The sequence below is a fragment of the Diorhabda carinulata genome, chromosome 1 (genome assembly GCF_026250575.1).
Source record: "Diorhabda carinulata isolate Delta chromosome 1, icDioCari1.1, whole genome shotgun sequence".
NCBI lineage: Eukaryota > Metazoa > Arthropoda > Insecta > Coleoptera > Chrysomelidae > Diorhabda > Diorhabda carinulata.
The window spans coordinates 25856201-25882252 of record NC_079460.1 but is presented as its reverse complement, the minus strand read 5'-3'; the positions used below and the strand labels follow the sequence as shown (position 1 = coordinate 25882252).

At 30.6% G+C, this 26052-nt stretch overlaps 2 protein-coding genes across 7 annotated transcripts in view; both read right to left on the bottom strand.

Annotated features, from left to right (window-relative positions):
• Window positions 1-1735: 1735 nt before the first annotated feature.
• Window positions 1736-11376, bottom strand: LOC130902322 (rab11 family-interacting protein 1). Its single transcript, XM_057814390.1, has 9 exons — window positions 11033-11376; window positions 10838-10982; window positions 7291-7454; window positions 6859-7223; window positions 6014-6233; window positions 5424-5636; window positions 3949-4100; window positions 3656-3831; window positions 1736-2416 (listed from the first exon to the last, which is right to left on the bottom strand). The coding sequence occupies exons 1-9, from the start codon at window positions 11061-11063 to the stop codon at window positions 2410-2412; spliced, it is 1473 nt and encodes a 490-aa protein (XP_057670373.1). The 5' UTR covers window positions 11064-11376; the 3' UTR covers window positions 1736-2409.
• A 2997-nt stretch (window positions 11377-14373) lies between these two features.
• LOC130895224 (lachesin-like) overlaps window positions 14374-26052 on the bottom strand; it is a 296621-nt gene continuing 284942 nt past the window's right edge. For all 6 annotated transcript variants that reach the window (XM_057802439.1, XM_057802446.1, XM_057802454.1 and 3 more), the window contains one exon: window positions 14374-16041. In XM_057802439.1, the coding sequence (XP_057658422.1) occupies window positions 15812-16041 (230 nt within the window). In that variant the 3' untranslated portion in view covers window positions 14374-15811. The remainder of the gene's footprint in view (window positions 16042-26052) is intronic.

The following is a 26052-nucleotide window of genomic DNA, read 5'->3' as shown; positions in this document are numbered from 1 at the left end:
GGCTGCGGGACAAATTTTTCCGTTCTTATTTCAAGTTTATCGCAACAACGAACTCTATGCAAATTTTAGTGCAGTTGGTAATCCAGTTAAAAGATTACGTTTTACTGGTGATCTTCATAGTTGCCATTTCGATATATGTGAACTTTTTTCTATTCATCACAAGTCTGGCAGCCTGACCGTATGAAAACTAAAAAACGTCGTGCAATATATACGGGTTATACTCGTAAAAAAATTGCAAATGGCTTCAAAAACATATGCTCATAAAAATCCAATGGTTAATAGAATATCAATCACCATATATCAAAAGAAACATATCTGAGGTGAACAGAGCAGCAGTTACAAAATATCTTTAAACTCATACTTATGTTCACCGTAAGTCCGTTCTCACGTATCAGCGAAGTCACCCAAAAGTACACCGTGCAGCGACAGCCACGTATCAGCAAAATCATCCCGAAGTACACCAAGAAGCAGCTGGTGCTTATCAAGAGAAACACCCTGAAGTGCAGAGCGATACAAAATCGATACGACACTTTATAACACTTCCAAATTGAATTAATGCATAGAATACATAAGTCATTTCTCATTAAATTATCCCTATATTACACGAGGTTCAATAAACCGCAGGCGAAGCCGCGACGGATATTGCTAGTATTACATGCTTAGAGAGGTAAAGCATTGGAAAGGTGTAAACACGAGCTATGGGCTCGCCATTTTACCTCCCGTGGCGAGTATATGATTTTTCGTGCCAGGGTAACCCGCACGTTTTTTATCCTTTTTCTATCAGCAGTAATGACTTTTTTGCAAAATGAACTAGTTTGTGTTATTTTAGTACTGTAAAAAATCAAAAATCCAATCTAAGAAAATATTTTGTATATATTTATCAACTATGGAAAATACAAAATTAATATCAACAACTGAATTATTTCATTATCCTATTAAATTATTCAAACACAATTTTGATATTAATTAATTCGATTTAAATTTAGACATTCCAAAAACGTCTTCAAACGTCGAACACGTCAACAAAGAATGCTTCAAATAAAACCTACAATGAACCAGTACAATTTTTTTCGAGTACGTCTTTGAATGTCGAAAATGTTTTGGATAAAGTTTCAAGCAAAATGTGATAAATGAATATAGATGAAAATGGTTTTGTGAAACCAGTTGTTTTTTTGTCTGTTGATGGCGGCCCAGATGAAAACCCGCGCTACCCCAAAGTTATTCAGCATGCTATAGATCTCTTCTATAAGTACGATTTGGATGCAATATTTATTTTTACCAATGCACCTTTCAATCCAGCATAAAGAAAAATGGCAACCCTCAGCAGAGAACTGATTAATCTAAAATGAGTATAACTTAAGATACATGTTATACTTAAGACATGTTTAATAATCCAAATTCTAAAATTTAATTATTTTTAATAAGACAAAAAATGTATAAGAACAAATATAATCTTAACAGCCATATAATATGACATTAGATAATTTAGCTTGCAATATTTAAGTTAAATAAACATGTATAAGCAAAGCATCGTTTTTAAATAGCTTTTTTATGCTCTACATAACTCGTTTTCTTTTTCGAGAGGTTGTTACGTTATCCTAGACAGACAGGCAGGGTAGAGTAATTTATGAACAGTCCCAAATGATGCCAAATTATTTTATAGTTTATAAGAATTTAATTGTTTTGAGTTACTTTTTGTTAGTAGTTGATTATTTAAGAAAAAAATATAGATATATTTTGATTAATAAAGTTTTTATTTCATTTAAAACCTTATCTTGAATAATAATGAATACGTTAAATTAAATAACTCCTGGCGCAACAAAGTCACAATTCAGGACACTTTTTTGTGATGTCTTTTATTAACATTTTTTTAGTAATTCAAAATAACCCTTTTGCGTGAAACTATATCACTATATCTAATATAACAAACAATGAATTGTATAAATATTTAAAACCTACTAGAAATAGCAATCCAGTAATAAGGCAATAAATGCAAAAAAAACTTTAAGTCCACTCCTGTAAAATTACAAAATGAGCTGTTGTGACTTTGTTGCACTGAAGGTGTGATATTTTTAATATGTTTGATAAAACTTGTGATTAAGTATGGGTGAATTTTTGTTATTTTTTAGTTGGACATTTATTTTAAACCGAAAATTTTTCATCTAAAATGTTAATGAATTAATTTATATCACACATTTTTGGCAAAAGGGGTAACCCATTCACTTCAAGAATGTGTTACAACTAAAACGACCTTTAAAACGTTTTCTTGAGTTAGTGATGTGAAAATAATGGAAGTTACTTTCTAGGAAGTGATGTAATAGATTAACATTCAAAGCCATATCATTTTACCATTCTTCTTTATTGATGAACTTCTTACTGGCACAGTTGTGAAATTGTAAGCAAGAGTATTCAGCTCCTGGAATAAAAAATTATAAATATCAGAAATTATTCTACAGAAAACTTTGATAAAGGTTACCTAAATATTTTCAAAACAATTATTACTATTTATATGATACAAAAACGTCTAAACAATGTTTGTTTGGGTGTTGATGTTGTAACGGAGATACGAGGGTAGAATATTGTGGTGCACTGCTTTTTGGAGTTACGAATTACCGAACGTGATTTGGTGGTTAGCGCTCAGAATTTGTATTATGCGTAAAATAAGGGATCAACAGAAATTTAAAATAAGACGTATACATATGAATATACAACCATTAGGTATATATCATAGAACAATTTTACAGTTATTTCTGAGATGAGGAAAACATATCAAAGCACCTTGAATCAAGAACTGAAGACCAATATTAGGCTAATCAACTATTTGCGAAATCAAAAGTTAGATAACTTTTGTTTGAGTGACAAAGTCACGTTTCCACAAAGACAATGTGTTGTGAGCACTATTACAATGATATGCTAAGAATTTGTGGCCGAAAAGTTTCAAAGATCTTGTTGCAGCAAGAAAGCATAAATTCATAAGATAAATCTTATTCACATTGTTTTCTGCAAGTACAATTATAGTCGAAACAAATGTTTGTGCTAAACTTAATGCTTCAACTCAAAACTGCACTTTACAATCTTTTCTGGAGATACCTGAAAAGAGAGAAGGTGAAAAAAACTGAAGAAATTGAAATAACTGAAGTACGCTATATCAGAAACGTGACAAGCTAATGTACTGTTACAGTGTGAAAAAGTTTTCAATTTAACAGATAGTACTTTGAGTAAAATTGTAGTTCGATTATTTTTACAACCCACTTTGAATGATAGGGTGGAATAGCCTCTATAAATTAATCAATACAGTGCTATTATCTATTCTAATTGAATAAATGGTCAATGAAAACCCATTAGATTAAATTAATCATAAATCCAAAAAAGAAGTATCATACTCTTATGCTACTATACTTTGAACTTGTCATGTTAAATTGAATAATCGTACGTCTCGAAAATGAAGTCTAACTAAAATTTATAAAAAATACTCTACCACAGTCCCTTTAATTTTGTCTAGGTTTATAAGTGATATCAAAATAAGGTACTATAATGACGTCCTCATGGGACAGTATATTGATAACAGAGGAAACTTCTAGAAGACTTCCAATATTGATTAATTAATAATGAGGTATGCTTTTGTCTCTATATTATGTAAAACAATTTTACTTACGTCATTTTTGTATGTTTAGCTGCCATCTTGCATGTAACATAAGGATTTTGCAGAATACAGGGAGTTGTTTCCATCACACGCAGTAATAAGTCATCTAAATAATCTTCTAAATCCTTCAACTTCTTCTTTTGCTTTTCCAAGTCATTTTTAGTCTCTACTAAAGATAATATCAAATCCTAAAATGTAAAATTTGACATTCAAATGTTATCAATCACAAAAAATATTTACTGTCCAGATGAAGTAACGAATGTTAATTGCTTTAATACAATAATTTTTTATACAAATTGACTTACCTTCCTAGATTTTCCTTCATATTTCTGCAATAATTCATTGGAAATATGATAATTTTGTGCAGGTACTTTTATTTCGGTTTCTCCTCCTATAATAATTCGTTCACTTGAGTTATTGATAGGTGTTTCATGGTCAGATAAAAGTTCATGTTTATCTAAAACAAGCAATCTACATGCAACTATTGAATGTAACAATAACAATAGAATATAAATAATTTTACAAGATATTCTATCAAAAATAGATACACTTTTATTATATCAGTTTAAATACATGACTAATGAATTTGATAGAGTTGAAAATAGAATGCTAAAATTTTATTGTGTTCTTGAATTGTCATTTTTAAAACTATTTCTTCAATCATATGTATAATAATTCTTGTATTAGACGCTAACTATCAAGAAAAACTAGATATTTAGATATTTATGGTCTATGTGCTTTGAAACTTGATAGATGCAATGCCCAAATTTTTCAAGATAAAATAGCCCAAAATGCTCGTTGGAGTTGAAAACTTTGGCTGAAGAATATGCTGCTGTCATACCACTTGTGTAGTAAGGCTTACCACAAAGTCTACTTAGAGTACGTAATACAATACAGAGCACTGAAGAGAGTAGGTAAACTAAGAAGACTTGGAAAAGGCCGCCATAGGGTGACATAATGATAAAGTTCAGTTTTTGCATTTTTGTGAATTTCAGCATTGCTAAGTCGTTTTGATACCAGCACAGCATTTTGGCAAAATTCTCATGTAGGTATAGGTATAGATATTTAGTAAAGATACACTGTTAAAAATGTTGACAGAAGTCGATTCTATCCTCTATTTAGCCGCAACTGCTCCTTTTTAATTCTGGTAAATTAAAAGCAGTGTCTTTTTGTCCAATAACTATAACCCTGGAGAATAAATCAATGGGGCAATATTTTAGTTTTTCATGTGAAGTATTACGATTTTCTACTGGTACAAATGGGTGATTTCAAAATAACTTATGGCGATTTTTCAAAAGAACTATATTATCTCTCAAAAGTAAGTTTGAGTGATCTACGATTAACCATTTAGACTGAACAATGTACCAAGAAGAATTCTATCTATATGTAACCCTCTTTGTTTTGATACATGTAGTATGTCTTTAAATTGAGATTCTATTGGGCGATCTTTACAGATACATATAATGGCTTTGAAGAAAGCTGCAATTATGAGTGGAAGGATCAGAGTTTCAAGATGTGTTTTGCTACTTTATTGTTAGTAATTTAGCGGATCTAATGGAGTTAAAAATTCATGTAATTTGAATTTGTATAATAAAAATTTGAAATAAGCAAATCTGACAAAATAATATACAATAGTAACATGAAACATTTTAGAAACAGAATAGCAACATATAACAGCTAAGATATTCAACTTTATTCAAAGTCAAGTTCACAATAAATTCCACTCTATTTTCATAATTGAATATTGACAATGCTACTGTTTTTTAAAGTTTTTAGTCACCTTTTCTAAAGTTTTTAAATTTTGAAAACATTCCCTCTTTGACATCTTTTCTGAGCGCTTCTGGAGACTTATTAGACCTCAAACTAATAGTTTCAAGTTTATAATGAGGTACTTCTAGTAACTCTGAAGGCTCTTCTTCTATTTGTGATGCTAGTTTTGAAGAATCCCATGATCGTCTGTTTAAAGATTCGCTGCTACCAGGTCTCATTGTTACTAGAATAAATTTAAATCTAATTTAAATATGCTTTCAGATTCCTTTTAAATTCCAATACATACAATAAATGGAATAGAGGAAACTAATTATTTGAAAAAACTACTGTTGATATTGTTTTTGTTGCTAAGTTGATACAACAGAACTGATATGATAATCCTGGCCCCTAATATATTCCAATTTGCAAATATTTGCATATTTTTTGTCGATAAAAAAGCCTTCACTCAATTACAATATATTAAAGTTAAATTAAAAACAATATTGTTAGCAATATTTGAATGAGCATAATCATAATATCAGAACTGCGATAACTAACAATGATATTAAATCATAATTCGTCTGTTACATATTATGTCTTAACTATTCATAATATTCTTACCTCTAGGTTTATTTCCAATTAGTTTAGATTCCCACTCATCTTGAGGTGGTTTCTGATCAATTCTAGGTGGTTTTATTGGTGGGATAGAGGCTGATGCACTCTTTTTTTCAGCGTGACTGATATTTTCAATAGAAGAGTTCTTCAATATGGGCGAGGCTGTTTTATTTGAAATTGGATGGTTTAATGAACTTGCTGAGCTCTTGTGGGACAGATCATCAAGCTAAAAAAAGAAAATGTGAATGATATAGCAATAAGTTTCTGTAACTTTTACAAAAATAATATAAAGAATGTATACGTTCCAAGATTTTGGTAATTTGCAAGAGTCATAATGGTTATGAATTTAGAAAGTTACAAATTAAGATATTCAAGACATTGAAATAAGAGCAATCCATGAAAACTTGATAATAAAAGATGTCTTTGTAACATTCAATAGAAAGCGAAAAGAATAAAATAATTTCAATAAATTACATCAATAAAAATGAAAAATTGTACAATGAGAACCTATTTTTCATTTAAGAAGAGTGTAATACTATATAGATATTAATTTTGAACATCATGATTGAGGAAAAAAACTTGTTTGGAAAAACAGTTATAACAATTATGTGTTGGAATCAAATATAAATTTCAACACCATTAGGGATACCTGTAATAGGAACATCATAGATTGAAACGGACCAAAATTAATCAAATTTTGTGAAGATTAGAAATAGCAATGTTTGCAAAAAGGAGTACAAGCAGCTGTTCTGATTTGTATGAAACAGTCTAATTTGATATAAATACATTGTTACATTTATGAATAATTGAAGAAAAATCCATACTGTGAAAAATTTTTGTTAATTTCTTACCGTGAAGTCATCATCATCACTAACCACACCAGGATCGGCATCATCAAAAGACTGTTTACTATGAAATTTCTCATTCTCACTTTGTATAGTCAAACTTCCAACACTTCCAATAGAAGAGCCATCACCATAATCTTTCTTTTTTCCTTTCAAATTCATTTTTGATCCTATGGATTTGGCAAATTTTTTGATACCTTTCCTCTTTTCTGCACTCCCTAAGCTCATCAAACTTCCTCCCACAGATTGAGCAACATGAGATAAAGAAGATTTATGTTTTTCCTTTTTACTTAAATTAGTTAAACTACCCGATTTTACAGTGAATCCTATTTTTACTTCCAGTTGTCCTCTTTCTTTTTTTGAATTCTTACCTACAATGTTAACAATGATAAGAAATTTAGTAAATGAATGTATCTTATAATTACAAGAATTACATACCTGGTTTACTTTGTAACTCAAACCATTTGTTCTTAGGTCTCTCATAAATATCCAAAGTATTCAATGGAATATTAACTCTGCCTAAAAATTCATCTATACCTAGGTAGTTATGATGCAGCACTGTTAAAATAATTTCTGCTGTATTACCCTGATCTGGTATTGGCCTGAAATAGAACAATATAAATGTCTTTAATGTTTCTGATAATACTTGTGGAAAATGATCATTTTCAGTTAAGGTCTATAGATCACATTTTTGAAATAATAATCAATCCAAGCTCTTTTCACTTAATCAATTTGTAGATCTATACAAGTAATTTGTCCAAAATTTAGATCGAAATGTAGAAACTCATCAATTCTGATTGAGAAGCACAATTTCTGTTCACAGTTGGTGATTATAGTAAATAAACCCAGAATATACATAAGATACAATGTAGTTTAAAAGAGAATTTGTTGCAATTGACAAGTGGATATATAATTTTAAGTATCAACAAGATGTTCTTGAAGGATTTCATATACGATTATTTTTCAAAATTCTAATTTGGTGGTAGTTGAAAAATACCTCTGTATTAGAAAGTAGACGATCTATACAGCTTTGTTTCAAGTATGAAGATGCCACTCCATGAGGAGTATTTGTTTGGCAGCCATCAATAGTGATCGTTTTCAGTGAATTTTTAAACATGGAAAAAATTTGTTATCGTTATGTGATACAATACTTTTATTTAAAAGGCATAAGCCCACCGAATATAAAAGCTGAACTAGATTCTAGTCTGAGTGAGACTGCTCTTTCATTATCAACAGTTAAATATTGGGTAGCAACGTTTAAACGAGGCCTTACGACCAGAGAAGTCCAGATCGTAGTGTACGAACAAATGAGGTGACAACTTCAGAAATGAAAAATCCCTAAAGCGGTACTGCATTTTCGTCGACTGAAAGGCACTTAAGTATTATTCACATATTAACAGAAAATTTCGACACGAGAAACCTGTACGCAAGATAGGTGTCGTGTTTTCTCACAATGGAACAAAAACAGCATGGTGATGATGGTAATGTTTCACAGAAATAAAGTCGAATTTTTACGCCGTTTCATTATCATGGTTGAAACTTGGATCCATCACTCGAAACAAAAGTACAATCAAAAAAATGGACTGAAAAGGAAGAACTGGTTCCAAAGAAGACAAAAGCCGTTTCATCTGCAGACAAGGTCATGGCGTCGGTTTTTTGGGATGCGCGTAGGATAATTTTCATTAACTGCCTTGAAAAGAGAAAAACTATCAACAGCGAGTATTATGTGAACGTTTGAACGAAGAAATCAAGTAAAAAATGGCCGCATTTGGCTAAGATGATGGCTAAGTGTGGTTTCATCAAGACAATGCACCAGCTCACACATCAGTTACTAATGAACTAAAGTTTGAATTGCTACGTCATGCACCCATATTTAAAAAATGGCTAGGTGGTCAAAGATTTTCCGGCAATAAAGAGGTGATTTCGGCAGTTAATGGATATGTTGAGGAGCTTGACGATTCTTATTATAAAAAGGTTATCAAATTTATTGAACATTGCTAGGAAAAGTGTATGGAGCTAAATGGACATCATAATGAAAAATAAATATATTTTTTCCAAAATTTTTGTGTTTTCCTTGTTAGGCCTGGTACGTCAGGTACCTAACCATCCTCGTATAAGGCTATTCATTATAGTTTTGCCAATTTTATTTCGATTATTTTTAGAAATATAGAAAGATTTTATTATAAGCTTCATCTTGATAATAATTATATTGAGGCAGTAGTCTAATTTAAATATAATTTTTTCAACACTTTTGGTTATACTCAAGTTAATATATAATTTTTTATTTCAGTTGAGACATATAATGTATTTACACATTTTTGGATTTTAATATTAATTTTAAACTAATTGTCTTTAATAAGCCCTATATCTGTATTTTACTGTTTACAATCTATTTAACTTTTTATAATTTTTCTTCTTTTAATATTCAATTATTTCCAAGTTATGTAATTTTGGACAAATTAATTAGTTTTCAACTTCAGGCACATGAAAGGGATGATACTATTATTACATTTTGTTGCTTTTACATTGTATTGATAGAAGAAATAATAGCCAAGTCAATAATGTACATACATGTCGCCATTCCTCTGTAAGTAATAAATTATTACTTTTATAATATTTCATAATTCCTCTTTGTAATTTTATAACAAAGCCTGATTGCCAGTCGTGAAAAACGTTATACTGTTACAAATATTGAATGGTCCAACTTTTCAAATTTTAAAACAATAACATCTATAACAAAAATATCTTTAGCCGTATTTTATATTTAGCAACAATAAATATGAAATAATATCTCGTATTATTTGGAATATTATTAATTTAATTATAAATTGTAGACAATCAAAGACTACGGGCTAATGAGAAACTCTTCGAGAACAAATCACTTATATTTTTGAAATTATATGAGAAATTGAATAACTCAAAAACAACTCAAGGTTATTAATGTTCTTGTAATTTTTTTTAATATCCTCTTACTCTTTTATAGGCGTAAGTAGTGGAATTTAGCTGGGATCGTCATGAAGTCAGTAGTTCTTTCCAGTCAATTATTTGAAGAAGAACTTCATATAATTACTTTCCTTTGTTTCCAATGTCTTCTTTAAATCACCTATTAACATTTTCCCTTGTCCTCATCTACAGGGTGTCCATAACTCTTTTGCCAAACGCAAACTAGCAGTACTAATGTTATTGTATATTGTAGATTTTCAAATTTAAATATACTATGTGAGATTTAGTTGATGACATCAAATATAATTAAATTAAATGTACTGAATGACCCCTTCCTTACATTAACAATATTCTATAATGGAGAGGTCAAGCATAAAATAAACATTAATATTAAAGTTCATTGATTTCATTCAATTAAAAACAATTTATATTTTATTGCAATGAACTTGTTATTGTTGAATATGCATTTTTTTCTGATATTACCTTCACACATTTTATAGAAGAGAAATGAAAAAATATTGTGATAAGACTTCTATTAGTTTCAAAAAGTGCGTTTCTCATGAAAATATAATGAAAAATAAAATACCAAAAATTTCATAGTTTTTTTTGTAAAAAACATTCAATTTTTGTTGTTTGTTGATTTTTACTTAGCTTGTGCCACTGGCATGAGATATTTGCGATATGTGATTGACTGAATTCAGTTAATTAATAAATAATAAGAGGTTTAAAAAGCAATAAGTTGAAAATATTTCTTTTACTTATACGTATTTAACTATGTTACTTCAGTACTTTCTCCTATAGACATTAAATTGTAATACCTTCAAATTTCAAATTATTTGATTTTTCTTTACTAACAACCTATACATAAGAAACCCTGATCAGTTGTTATGCATAAATATTTTCAAATTCATTATGTGCAAATTGCTGTGTGAAATATGCAAATGTTAAGTAATCTTGACATATAATAAAATTCTTGTAGGTATATGAATCAGATTCATGTGGATTAGAAGGTGTGTAGGTAAATGGGTCAATTGTTACTTACAGTTCACATTCCTCATGCCATTCAACTTGTTGCCCAGATTTTTCCTTAACTGATGTCTGATATTTCGTTTTACCCAGAGCAATAGTCACAAAGCAATCATTAGTGTTGTTTTTGCCTTTCAAGAGAATTTTTTCTGCTCTTTGAACTAAAATAACACAAATTGAGAATAGGGATTTAAAAAATTTTATTACTTACCAGTTACTTGTACATGGGTGGGCATCCACATCGTTCCTCTTGTAATATTCTTTCTCTTAAATAACAATTTTTTTATTAATTGTGATGGAAGTTTGTGATTACTGAATTAACCTATTAATACAAATAATCAAATTATAAATAACATTAAACTATTACACATCAACACAAACATAATTCACATTCTGGAAACTGTAACAGACATTTTACGTTTTTTGTTCAATATGACACATTTTTTAATAACTGTTTTTATGACATTCTGCTTAAATTGAAGGATGACGTATGTATGCAAACTTAGTTGTTATTCAGTGGAAACAGCATGGCGGTTTTTCGATGCCAGTGCTCTTGATGGTACATGGCAGAACTAATCTATTTTCGCGGTTTATTTAAATTTACAATGCAGAAAACTGTATTGTTATTCATTTCCATCCAGTTCCGATTTTGCAATTTCCTGAATTCATAATAAACAACATCTTAGAACTGACACACGTTTATTTAAAAAATGATATTCACATACGTTTTACATTAGACAAAGGAAATTTAGTTGATATGATTACAAATATACATAAAATATAGCACATTAGTAGTAAAATGAATAAAATATATCAATTTATCAATATTGAAATAAAAAGTTGTTGATAATTGATCAAATTAACAGCTGATCCAACCTATCCCTATCTCACACTATTTTGTTTTATATAGTTGGTAGCCATGTTTATATTAATTTTTAGTTTAGTTAAGTTGGCAGGAGACAAGCACTCTTAGATATGTTTAAGTGACAGTGTAGTAGTGAAACAAAAATTGTGACAGGCGAGCGTGCTACAATTTGTAATTTTTAAGAACTTTTAAGTATTGAGTAACAATCCTAAGATTGTTCAGCAAGAGTTTTTGTTAATCAAAACAAGTATCATTTCTTCATCATTTAACAACAAATAACCCAAACCCACTGAAAGTAACAATAAAAGTTGTAGAGACTTCTGTTGTACATAGAAAGAGTAAAAGTTTTATCCTGTATAGTCATCATTTTGCTGTACCTGTAAATGAATATTTCTTAACTGTGATTAATGAATTCTCTTCTTAAATTATTTAATTTTTTTTCCATATACTTATATCTTCCAATTTCACACATCTTCAATGTCTTTAACTGCTCTTTGTTATTCTTCAAAATGTTTTGATATTTTGACTGTTGTATTCTGATAAACTTGATACATTACCAATTCCTTAGATGTTAAATTGTTCTTACTAATTCTAGCTACCGTCAAAAAAACCGATTTTCGTTTGTTAAAACTACTAATTTTCTCTCTAACAGTAGAGTCTGAAAATTTACTTGACAACTCCAATGGCTCTTGTATAGATGAATTGCCAGATGTAGACGCATGAACACACGAACTATCAACTCATTATCAACTTGATGCTCTTTGACGATCATATCATTATCTACTATAACAGTATGTACAGCATATAAATGTTCTTGGTTCACTATACGGTCATTCACTTTGAAGTAACTGTGATCTTTATAAATGGAGATAGACAATGAAGGCAGATTAGGGGTAGGAATAGATGGGATAGCTTTATACTTCAAATGTTTTCTATTGAAATTTGTAAAATCACTTTCCAGAAAATGATTTTGACACGAGATATTATTTGATATTGAGCATTGACAGTAATGACACATTCTTATTACATTAGCACAACGATTGGAGTGGCAGAACTAAATTTGTTTTGCTGAAATTCAGATGAAAGTCGACTTTCTTATTATATTCTGTATATTCTGTAGTATGATCCCGGAACCATATATGTAATAAAACCATAATAATAAAAAGTAAGAAATTTGAGGATGATCTCAAATTTAAAATCAATACTTTATAGATATAAAACCGTATCATTTTTACATATATAAAAATACAACATACTACTCTTTTTATTTTTGTCCTATTCTAACAACTTTCGGCGCTTTGTTATAAATTTCAGAATTTTAATATAGAAGCTCAAAATTTCCCAATGGTACGGACTCTTTTTATACATATAGAGAGTTCTCATTATCGTTACACTCCACATTCATACTGTACAGAACGTCTATTCGCTTAAGGAAAGAATACACATCCAATAGGGTCTGTTACATTTATTTATATCTTTTTTATCAAGGAGGGCAATATAGCCGACGTTTCAAGTCACGTTACGGGAAATTATTTATACATACCAAATAATCTGTAAATTCGATGAGTTGCTTTAAATGAATATTTGGCATTTTTTATGACTTCTAATTTCTACAGATACTACTACTGGTATTGTATATCGGCAACTAACATTACAGAACTGTAGAACATTTTGTAATGTGATTTGCCAATATACAATTGATGTAGTTTTATTACATTTTCAGTAAAATTAATAAATGCATTTTAATTTCATTTTTTTTGAGTTTGACTTTAGAGAAGAGAACACAACAGTATAAAGAAGACATTTTATTATTATTCATATTCATATTTAACTTTCTTAAGTTGTATTGTGAAATGTTCATTGTTTCGACTGTATTTTTGTTTTTGGAGTAGAATGGTGTACCCAAGCTTCATCTAATGTGACATATCGAAAAAAAATTACTTGACTCACGTTTGAATTTTGAAAGCTTTATATCTACATTAAGCAATCGCCTACACCCACCTTAAAGATAGTTTTTTTATATTTAATCTTCCATGTGAAATATTATATACCTGTTTGATTGAAATATTTACTTCAATAGCTATCTCACATACTTTTATTCCATGATCGCTAAGCACAAGAGCAGGGATTAATCATTTCTGTAGTAGTTACATTAAATGAGAGTCCCGGACAACCAGCGTCATACATGCTTATAAGGTCATACAAATCATTTGATGGGATGAAACACTTTCAGGATAATATTCACGTAACTTTTCCTCAATTTCTTCAATTGGTTACTAAATTAAAAATCATGATTAAATAACACTAGAAATTATTTTTTCTCCGCATAATTGCCCATTATGAGATCAGAAACATTGTTTAAATAGTGTAGTCAACCTATGAACAGTTACTTTACCTTCAAATCGCTCTCGTTTATGGCAATATATATAAAAACTTGAGTGAACCGAAAATAGTTTTTGGATAAATAATTAAGCACATAATTGCTACAAGTAATTTGCGAGGTCTATATTGTGTAGAGATCTTAGCAAAATAAAACATAGCATGTATTATGTTGATTTTTGTGAACTATTAATTCCGGGGTCACGTCACGGCTAGTTTATTTACTTTTAATTCATGTTTTTTTGATGTTTTTGCAATTTTTAAAATTTTCTTCCAATTTATGTTTAAGCAGAATGAAATAACTAATGGTACTTTCAAACAATTTATTTAGCTCAAATATAAACATTTTATGTTATATTGAAATTATATTAATAATTCGATAAATGACTAAATTCACCTAGTAGTGGATACAAATAAATTTATGACTCAAAACGATATATTCAGGCGACTATTAGCAACATATTTTCACATTTATTTATTTTGCTATACTATTTTTATACAGAATAAGGTACACTTACATTAAAAAATTTTCCTGATTGTGTACAATTCAATATTTAATTTTTCCAATATTTTAAAAGGAAACGATCTATTTCAAGGGAAAACGAGGCGTGTAACTTTTAATTTCCTGGTGTTATGACAGAGCAATGTGAGTGGTTAGGTTGAGAATCTTGTGTTCGGTGAGTTATAAATTTACCAGTCAGTGTCAGTAGTTGTTTGTATTTTCTGTTAAAGTTCTCTGTAGATGTCTTTTGCTCCCAAGTACCTTCTAGCCGAGAAACACCTTGAGAGTAATACAAATTCAATATGTTAGATTCTAATAGTATTGCCATCCATGAATAATCTATTTTTAGCTAGTAACTATTTTTTAGTTGGTTCTAAAAGGTGAGTACTGTTACATATCTTTTGATTTAATCTCGGAACAATAATGCTGAAGATAAAGAGATAGGTAATTGTTACTTCTTTAGTAAAACTTTTTAAATATTTAAGACCAAAATTCATCATCACAATACTAACACCAAACTGATAGTTTAACAATAGTTAGGTTAATAACGATACAGTATGAACAAGAATGAAAACACAGTATAAATATAAAGAGAAGAACACAGCGAAGCAGTTCTTAATATATTCATTATCAATTGAGGAAATAATTGGCCAGCCAGCTTTTGTCTATTGTCAGCTAGCGCATAGTGGCGGCGATTGGTCAAGGGGAGAGGCGACGATCTTATTTGGGTAGGTATTTGTTGACTCGTTTTGGATTTATCTATTTTGAGTAAACATAACTTGATGACTGTGGAAATTACTTACTTTGCCATGATTTGGTGAATATAATTTTCAGTACTAATATTATTTTTATTTTCTTATCGAATATAAAGTTTTGGTTTGAAAAATTATGAAGTTTGAGTGTTGTTCAGATTTAAGTAATATCAATACAAAAGAATTGTATTTGGGTATTATAATTCATTTAATTTTTTAATGCAAGGTACGATATAACACACAGCTTAATAGGTAGTAGCGAAAGCACATGTAGATTTGGCACATATCACATAATTATACAATGTGTCCTCGCTCTGCTATCATAAATGCAATACAACTTGTTTCAAAAAGTCAATGATTCCTATTTGAATAATCATTGTTTTTATTCAACTGCTTTTTGATTGAATTTTGATAAAATGTATTGTTTGTTCTTTTTGGGATAATTGAATCGGAAACAAAATGTATTTCTTCTAGAAACTGACATTCGCTCTGTTAATATATTTGAAGTAATATCAGTAGAACAGGATATAGACTGTGGAATTTTGAAAAAGAACAAGTAGAACTGATATTTAGGGGTAAATTATTCTGTTCGTTTTCACTGTAAGGTCCTTGAAAACCATTGTAGAGCCTTTTTCCTGTATTTTCTGTGCTATCTTCGTCTGGTTCCCCTGAAGTTTCTTGAGTTTCTTCGGAGATTTCTACGAGTTGTGGTATTTCTACTTCTGAAAATTAAATGAGTTGTCAGTGAAATGGAATAATAAGAAAATTTGTTCGAAAACAATTTAGGCTTGGGAGACAAAGCCGATTATATTTAATGAATTGCAATAGCGCTAGATAGGGGTCGATTTTTCCTTTAATTTCACTTTAAGTTAAATTGTAACTTGATACCTGGATAGCAAAAACCCAAGATAACGTTCAGTAGTGCATTAGTACCTTCTACAAATATAACTTGTTGGATTAGTTTATGTATTTCACGTATGTAATATTGGAATAAATTATGCACTGCAAGGATCTCTCTTTAGTTGTAGGTCCAGCCATTCCCATAATTTGTAACATTATTAGTGTTGTAGGGTGAGCTGTTTGGTGGATAATAGATGAGAATGGGAACGGGATCTAGGGATTTTCGAACTATTTTGGACCAGACACTTTGGATCCTAAATTAAGTGATACTTTAGATCTCAGATCTTCATAGAAAAATTACTTTAACAATCTTATTTCTAGTTTTTTCCTATTAATTCAAAATACTAACCAATTTCAAAAGTTCATCGTTGGTTGAGAGGGCAAAATTGATATTTATTTCTTATCAACATTTAACAATATAGATTGACATAAAATTATGTAAATATCAAGTTAATTACTATTAATATATATTACGCCACGTAACACAACTTATGAAGTATCTTGAGAGTTTTATATAAGAATTTGCATAAATCGTCATTGAATTTTAGACATCTCTTACGCAATAATAATTTTTGGTTTTGTAGACCTAAGGGGTCAATATCTACTTCAGGAATTTCAGATTTGGTCAATGTTGTTGTATTTCTGATAATTTGTCCATGAATTTTTTTATTTATAACACCTCATCGCTTATTTATATTATTCTGAGCATTGTATTAAGTTGAAATTACCGACCGTTCCCCAAAGTGCTATTCCGTACGTCAGTATATATTGTGAACTTGCAAATAAGAATTTTGTTCATTAATGAATAGTTGATAAGAGTTCCTAATATTTCGCTCCTTTTGAGGTGTTAATTCCGATGATCATAACTGCTGAAAATAAGTGGATTTTGAGCTATTTCTTCACGTTGTTTCTTTACTCATATTTCAATTTCCAATATAAAATTCTGTAGCGTTCTGAAAACATATTCTGTAGTGGTATATAATGACAAAATAGCTATATCAACCGTTAATGGAACTACGAAAGTGGTTTATAGATAGATCCTTGAATATGTCTAACAATAAATAATGTTATGTATATATGATGATGAACTACCAGACAAATGTACCAAGTCTTTTATTTTTATCCCATGCTGCCATAGTAAACTGGTTCATAATGACCATTTCAATCGTAAAAGTTATGCATTAGAAATAACCTATCGCAGAACGTTTTGTAAAGAGTACCCTTTTAGAGGAGTATTTACAGTGAAGAAATGAAGCAAACGCCATTTAACCTATGAATAATTTATAAAACATTTTAATATCATGTGGAAAAATGCTTCTAAATGTTCTTGATTTTAGGTCTCTTCTGTTTTAAAATTAGTTTTTTTAATAATCTAATAATTTCAAAAATTTGATGAAAAATTGACGTTTCGACTAATTCTTTATCAAAATAAGATATTGGAACTGATAATTTGCGTATTTATATTAATCAATATCAACTTCATCATGAATATCAAAATAAGAATAAAATCAAAATAGAACTTTCTTCTAATAAGAAAAATTAATGTTTCATCATCATTTAAATTCAAAATAGAATTCTAATTAGATCAGTTAGTGATAGTTCAGTTTTGACTATATTTCTTTCGTACAGTATATTTTTCCTTAGTGGGCTTCGTAATATAATTCACACAAAATAAAAATTTCATTGAAATCAGCCGAAAAGCGAGTAGACTTCTGTTTTCTAGTGCTGTTTGTAGATACTGTTCGCAAATATGACTGTTTTGGTATGTATAATTGCTGGGTTGAATTATATAACTGCCATATGTGCTTCGGATATTATGAATACTACGTAATTATCATGATACGCAATGAATATTTTTGATCTTAATGTCTTGGCATTCTATACTGCTCATTGTGGCTTATTATCCAATTAGTTCAGTTTACTGTTGATAGTTCTAAATATGTTTCATGAAAGTATTTGATCATATAAATGTCTAAGCTATATTGTTAACCATTTCTGTAGGAGATTTGCTGCCTACTCTGCGAATATTGATGAGGGCTTGAGAAATTTTTACGTGATTATCCGTTTTCATGCAATCTATTTGCTGGTAATTATTTTAGTTAATAGTTTCTTCAAATAAGTTATTTATTAGATTTGTGATTTTATTAACAAATATTTATTATTTAAATGGACTTAATAAATTCATGCAACATTCCTATTATTCCCTTCCACAGTGACTCAGTAATTCCAGTTGATTCCGTCAACTTTTGTCACTAATGTCTCAGATTGCCTGAAAGAGATCGACATGCCAGAAATTGTCAATGGAATGGTATTGGATCATCAGAGAATGGAAGTGCTTCAGGTAGATAATACTCTAAACCAGTGTTTTTCAATCATTTTGATTTCGCGACCCCTTTACAAGTTGAGAAAATCTGGCAACCCCTTTGTTGCATAGAAAGACTAAGAAATAATATAATTTAATTAAAAGAATATGTTAATGATTTTTTTCTATTTTGATACATTCATATATTTATATTATGTAGGTACAAGGTAAGTTGGTACAGCTACGCGCGACTTAATTTGGATGCCAACCCACGCGAGCCAAATTGCAACGGTGACGTTGCTATACCGTATTGTTGTTGCGGCTACAGGAAGTGCCCCGCGCGCACCACCCGCCGCCGCCCGCAATGTTCTTTTGTTTCAACTTTCATCTCACTTAGTTAAGCGCGGTCAACGCTAATACGGACGTCATTCTTTTGTCTTTTCATTCGCTCCGCACGTTTGTAAAAAGGATAAGTTTCTCAAGAGGTCGCAACCTTCAACTTCTTGTACGAGTGTCAATAGCGGTGGTAGTGAATCAAACCCGAAAAAAAATAGACATTACAATGACAGTTATTTGAAATACGGGTTCACAGTCATAAATGATAAACCTCAATACGTAATAGAGTAAGATCCCAGGGCTCCCAGACATTACTTATTTTCTGAGTAACGAAATATATGGCATAAAGTAGTTTAGTATATACTAGAAACGTACGCGGCGGGTGTAATTTGGGCGCTAACCATCCTTCTTTACCTGTCTGACCAACAAGGGTAGATAATCCGACATGTATTTTCGGCGCTAAGAAGTGCAGGTAGTTCGAGTCATAAAATAACCCAATAGAGGGAAATTTGATAGATTTTTAAGTAGGTTAGGTTAGGTCAGGTTAGGTTAGGACAGGTTAGGTTAGGTCAGGTTAGGTTAGGTTAGGTTAGGTTAGGTTATGTAAATCTCTTATTTTATATGTAATATGTACTAAGTACTAAATAAAAATATAAAGAAATATAAAATTTACTTTATTCTGTAGAGTGTTACAAAAATGTTGTGAGGAAACTTTATTGAGGGCAGATTTTTCATTTAAAAAAAGTGCAAAGTAGCCCCTTCTAACGGTAAATTTTTTCAGACCTTAAGTGATAATAGGTCATTTCTCTTATAAGAAAATCTAAAAATACAAAAATATATCTTATTATAAATGTCGGTGATTTAATAAATAACTGTATTTCATAAATCATGTACTTCAGTCGGTTAGCGCCCAAAATACACATAGGATTAAAATGACCCTTCGGTCTTGGCGCCTAGTTTACATGTTGCAAAAAGTACATTAATTCTTTAGCGCCCAAATTACATCCGCCCAACGTACGCATGCTCCTCGGATCGAGGGCCAATTGACAGGTACCAGGTGCTACAGGTATAAAAAAATCTTACTTACTTTTCTTAAAGTCTGAGAGCTGATTTTGATATATTTTTTATAGAATGTTATTAATAATCAATATTCAACACTGCCAGACACTTTCCGTCGACGGTAATTTTTGCCAGACGCTTTAAAGCTTGGAAAAAATTATCCTAATTTTACTTACATTCTGAGGCTTCATAACAATTTAATTGTCGATATGAATATAAGCGCGAGCATGATAATTAGGTTGGCACCATAACACAGCTCTATTAAACTATTATTGGTCTAATGAAATGAAATGAAAATGAAAATTTTTATTTAAAATTAAACAATATTTTAACGGGTATTTATTGAAATAAAGGCAGTATAATGAAATCCAAAAATATTAACACAGAGTTCTTGGTTTCAAAGCAAAAGATTTTTATTGTTTTCATTTAGAAAATATGTGTATACTTAATGTTTTTTTTTTCAACAAACAATAATTAATTAGAATATTAATTGTACAAGAAGAAAATCAATTTTAAAAGGATTAACGTAAATATTAATTCATTATTATTTATTAATGAGTGTTCTGCTATGTTCTAATCTTCATCATTATCGTTGATGTTTGATGTCTCATCATGAAGCCAAATCCACTTACAGATCCCGAAGCTAACAAATCACTCTGAACCATAATATTGGTTAAGCCACAATCTGTAATAACCTTGCCAATAGCTTTAAAATAGGCCATCATGATGTGGAAAGTCCCCAGATGTATGAATAAATTATCAAGATGTGGTTTCTCGGTAGCTTGAATTTGTAAAGCTACTTTGGCAATTGCAAGATCGTCGTTACTTGGATGGAAGACTGCTTTACTTTCTCACAAATTTTCTGGCTTTGTTTCATAGTCTCCAAAACTACTGATTTGTTAGTGGGTGATGCATTAATGGGAGTTAAGTGAGAGATTATTTGTTTTGGACTATTATTATCGCTTAATAAACAATTGAAGCCAACCCACATTGGAATATTCGGTAACTGTAAAGCATGACTGATCATCCAAACTGTATCAATCGTTTTGTATAGTTGTACATTTACAGGTTGTAAATTTTTACCCTCATGAGCCGATAATTCCAACTTAGTTGTCATCTCCATTTTTTTAGAATATGGTTCTTCACCCACATCCATAGATACGGCTTCAAATGTTCTTCGTCTCCTTTTATTAGAGTTTACGGTTACTTCGTTACTAATATCTATTAATTGTGATTCATGTGTAGTATTCAGATTAACGTTTTGGTAAATTATCCCAACAGTATCATGTAGCGTGTCCTTGCCACTCTTTGTGTCAACAAACCGATCAAAATTGTCAAAAGCAACACCGGTACATAGATGTGGTAATTTTTTAATCGTTTCGGGACATACACTTGATTTTTGAACTGAAGTAAATGTTGCTTTGGTTTCTAGTTCTTCTACTCCTGGATAACTAATGCAATGTCTATATCTATGGATAATATCAACGATTTTGCGACTGCTTGTTAAGCTTTTTAAAGTCATTCCAAGCATAATATGCTTTGAGGTTTTAATTCTTCCATTATGAACACCATATATGACATCTTCACAATAAGATTTAATTTGACGAGTACATTTAGATTATTTTTCCGTTGTCGATTACTACCGACTATCAAAGTAGAATAAAAATCTAATAAATTTTTTGGTACCGATATTTCTCCTTTTTTTAAATGTTGTGCTGATATATGTTGTGGTATTTTTTTTCAATTTGCAAAACAGATTTTCTTAGCCTCATAATGTAAGTAAAATTAGGATAATTTCTTGCAAGCTTCAAAGCGTCTGGCAGAAATTAACGCCGACGGGAAGTGTCTGGCAGTGTTGAATATCGATTATTAATAATATTCTATGAAAAATATATCAAAATCAGCTCTCAGATTTTAAGAAAAGTAAGTAAGATTTTATTAAACCTGTAGCACCTGGTACCTGTAAATTGGTCCTCGAATCAAGCTAGCGAGCATGTGTACGTTTCTAGTATATACTAAACTACTTTATGCCATATATTTCGTTACTCAGAAAATAAGTAATGTCTGGGGGCTCTGGGATCTTGGACTATAATTTGCGGCGATGTTTTATCACGTGAGAGTATGAAACCGTCAAAGCTTATACGGCATCTCACAACCAAGCATCAAAAAGAAGCTGATAAGCCGTCGGATTTTTTTAAACGAAAGTTGAAAGCTATTAGTCAGCAGCAAAATTCTACGATTAAGGTAATAAAATAGTGTTTTCCTAATTGTTGCTGTTGTAGTTTTTCTAATTGTTATTTTTATTGTTGATGTTTTATGATGTTTATTTCTTTGTTGTTTGCATACAACTTTTTATTATACTTAATTTTAGTGTGCAAAAATTCCACGTGCTTATTTTTTATTGACTATTCACTCTTATATTGTTTTTTTTTATTTTCAGGCATCCAGTGTCAATGGGTCAGTAGTATTAGCTAGCTACCAAGTCGCGTATCGAGTTGCTAAAGCAGGGAAACCACATACAATTGCCGAAAATCTTATTTTGCTAGCAGCTCTTGATATGGTTGAAATTATGGTCAATAAGCTGTCTGATAATACAATTCCACGCAGAATAAATGATATGACCAATGATATTCAAAAACAAGTAATCGAAAAATTGCCAACATTTTGCTATGCAGTTTGACGAGACTACAGATGTTTCAGATTGTGCTCAGTTTATAGTGTTTGTGCGCTTTGAAACAGACGAGAGTATTATGGAAGAACTCTTATTTTGAAAAGACTTCCTGCAAACACTTCTGGCCAGTGTTTGTACGATATGTGAAAGCACTTGCGACTACGATATTGATTGGAAAAAATGAATCACTACTTGTAGCGATAGCGCTAAAGCTATGACTGGCAAAAATAGTGGACTCGTTGTGAAATTAAAATCCATAATGCCAAACATATCCTGAACACACTGTTTTCTTCATCGACAGGCTCCAGCTGCTAAGGTAGTACCTTATGATTTAAATGACGTGTTCAAGGTGGTAATAAAAATTGTGAATTCTATCAAAGGTGAAGCCTTGCAAACCCGGATATTTAGAATCGTATGTGAAGATATGGGCTCGCTTCATCAAAATCTCCTTCATCACACAGAGGCCAGGTGGTTATTCAAAGGAAAGGTATAGACAAGAGCTCTAGAACTGAGAGCTGAATTGTTAATGTTCTCACAAGATGCAAAATCTGAATATGCTAATCGTCTTTGTGACCATATTTGGCTCTTGAAATTAGCATTTTGGCAGACCTTTTTAGTCACCTTAATAATTTGAGCAAGTACCTCCAAGGTCGAGAAAAAATATTTTAACAGCTAAAGATAAAGTCAAAGCATTTCACACAAAACTTCGTTTGTGGTCATCCTCTCTGCAAAACAATATATTTGAGTCTTTTCCATGTGTTCAGAAGATTGTTGAAGATAACGCATCAAACCAAAGTCTTGTCTTGCCTGATACAGAGCTTGCATAATTTACAAGAGAAACTTTTGACATACTTTCAAGACTTGCACTCTGAAGCTAACAATGGGCGTAGATGGATTTTAAACCCTTTTTTGGACAAGTCAATAGATCTGGCTGATGTCACCACAAATATGAAAGAATCTCTTCTAGATTTAGCTGCTGATGGCATGCTTAAAATTGAATTTTATTCCCAAAGTATCGACGTGTGTTAGAAGAGAAGAAAACACGAATATTCAGAGCTAGCAAGGGAAGCTCTAAAATTATTAGTGCCATTCGCTACTTCATACTTGTGTAACTGACGTTTTCTGCAATGGTAGACATTAAGACTAAAAAGAGAAAAATAGACTGCAATTAGAAAATGATTTGAGTTGGCAACCCCCCGACTAAGGCTTCGCGACCCCTAGGGGGGTCGCGACCCACAGATTGAAAAACAATGCTCTAAACGACTGAAACGAATGGATACATTGTCTTTTATGGTATTGTTCAAATTAATAAATGCTCATTCAAAGAGTCACTATTCAATTTTTTAAGCCAATAAACAAATAATCTTAGTATTGTCAGATACAAATAGTTTTCATTTATTCATCGATTCGCCCTTGTAAATAAATTATTCGCACTAACGTTGTGTGCTTCGTAAGTTAGAGATACGATTTCCACTTACTTTCTGATTTACGGCTTTCAAACTATGAAATGTCGATGAGACTTGAAGAAATCGATGACAATCAAACGGAATTGGTTTTTTACATAAAGATTGCTAAAATTCACTCACAGTTTTGTTTCTTTGGTATATACATTATCAGTAGCGGCGTAGATATATTGAGAGTAGTATATAAATATAGAAATAATAATTAAAATATCAGTAGCTATGTATATTTATATATATTTATTTGTTACAAATGTAGAGTAAATTCTACCAATCCATCCTAATGCTATAGGAAAAATGTCTAAACATTATTTTTACCTATTATCTGAAAAGTTTCCTAATAGAGTTCAGTGTCTTGCTTAAAATAACACTTGATATTTTTGTTATTTATGTTATTTTTCAAAATAAACAAATGAAGTTTGAAATTTTCATATGAGTTGACAAATAGCGCCTCGTTCGATGATTATGGGAAAAAATATTTTTTTGAGCCCATATTCTATGACAAAATCGGCATTATCCATTTATTTTAATCTATACACGAAACTATTTTGAGTTTTTTTTTAATTTTATGATTAGTGTGAATTGGTATCCTAACAGTGTTACATGTCCATCATGTTTCAGTTTTTTCTGTTCCTATTAGTGAGTTAGCTATCTAAGAATTAAAATGTTATTTTCAATGAAACCGGTAGTGTTATTGGAATCTTTCATAATAGCTAATCCCGTGGAATAACGACAAATAGGCGACACATTATACAAATCTATACATGAGCTTTCGCAATTTCTTCTATAAAACAAGAATTAGAAATTGTGATCAAAATGAGACAAATATGTAAAACAATCAGCTTCTCTGCACCCAGACAAACATATGAACTGAATAAAGAAAGAATCACGAAATGCACTCAAATAGAAGGCGAAATAATTAAAGGAAATAGCATTTGAAGATAGTTAATTATTATAATTTTCTTTTGTTTTTAATTTATCTAATTCAATCATCTTATTAGAATAAAATTTCTTTGTAAGCTGAACTGAAATTTTTGAAACCATTACATGACTATTAACTTGTCAATGTGTTAAATTATTAAATCAAGAAAAATAAAATATCAAATTCGTTGTTATTATCATATGTTAGCACCTAGCTCCAATGGCCTATCCGTTTTGCTGAAATTTTCATTCTATGTATGTGATTTACAGGTTTCTAATTCCACCTACTTAATCATTCAATCTCTTCTGTTGAAAATTGTAATCAGTAACATGAATACAAGTTTTTCTGATCAAATCTACACGACGAAAATCTATTATATATAGGTACATTAGATTATTTATATTTATTTAATGATTATGCCTGGCAGCGTGATTGGCAATGCTAGATTTCTCGGTCCGTACATATTTTAAAGCTGTGCTCTTTAAATCGGATATTAATTGATCTCTTAGACTGCCCAATATACTTCCCGTCACAATCACTACACCTAATTTCATATATACCACGCTATTCCAAATTTGGTATTTTATCCTTAGGATTACCAATAATTGTTTTAATATATAGTTGGATTTATAAACCCACTCTGTTAAAAATCCTTTTTTATAAACAGGACTGAGAGGTACCATAACAAATTTTTCTCATTTTTCATTTTGATTTTGGAAAAGGTGGTTTTACATAGAGATTTCCTAGGACAGTTAGTTAACCTGTTTACAATTCTATCATCATAACTGTTGAGTACAGTTTATTCACAATAAACGTCCTTTCCTTCTATCTCTCGATGTTAAGTGGAAAGTGAATTAAGCGATGTACCAGAAAATAGAGACTGGCCATATTACTGTTACGAACAAGCTTGGAAAAAGAGTCCTTAGCCCTGCCCTGGCCAGCTTCAATGGAATTTTAAAATTCGGCGAATTCGCACGGTTTGATTAACATTTTATATAATTGGGAAAAGCGCCTTTCATGTATCCTTTTAGAACTTTTTATTATAGCGGGAAGGTTATTTACAGTATTTCTCATAAATAATTT

Bases quoted from the DNA above. Each gene is read 5' to 3' on its own strand.
- LOC130902322 (XM_057814390.1), bottom strand. From the start codon at position 11,063: ATGTGGATGCCCACCCATGTACAAGTAACTG. The intron at 10,983-11,032 runs GTAAGTAATAAA...GTGTTATTTTAG, and splicing joins CACCCATGTACAAGTAACTG to TTCAAAGAGCAGAAAAAATT. The intron at 5,637-6,013 runs GTAAGAATATTA...AATTTATTCTAG, and splicing joins AATTGGAAATAAACCTAGAG to TAACAATGAGACCTGGTAGC.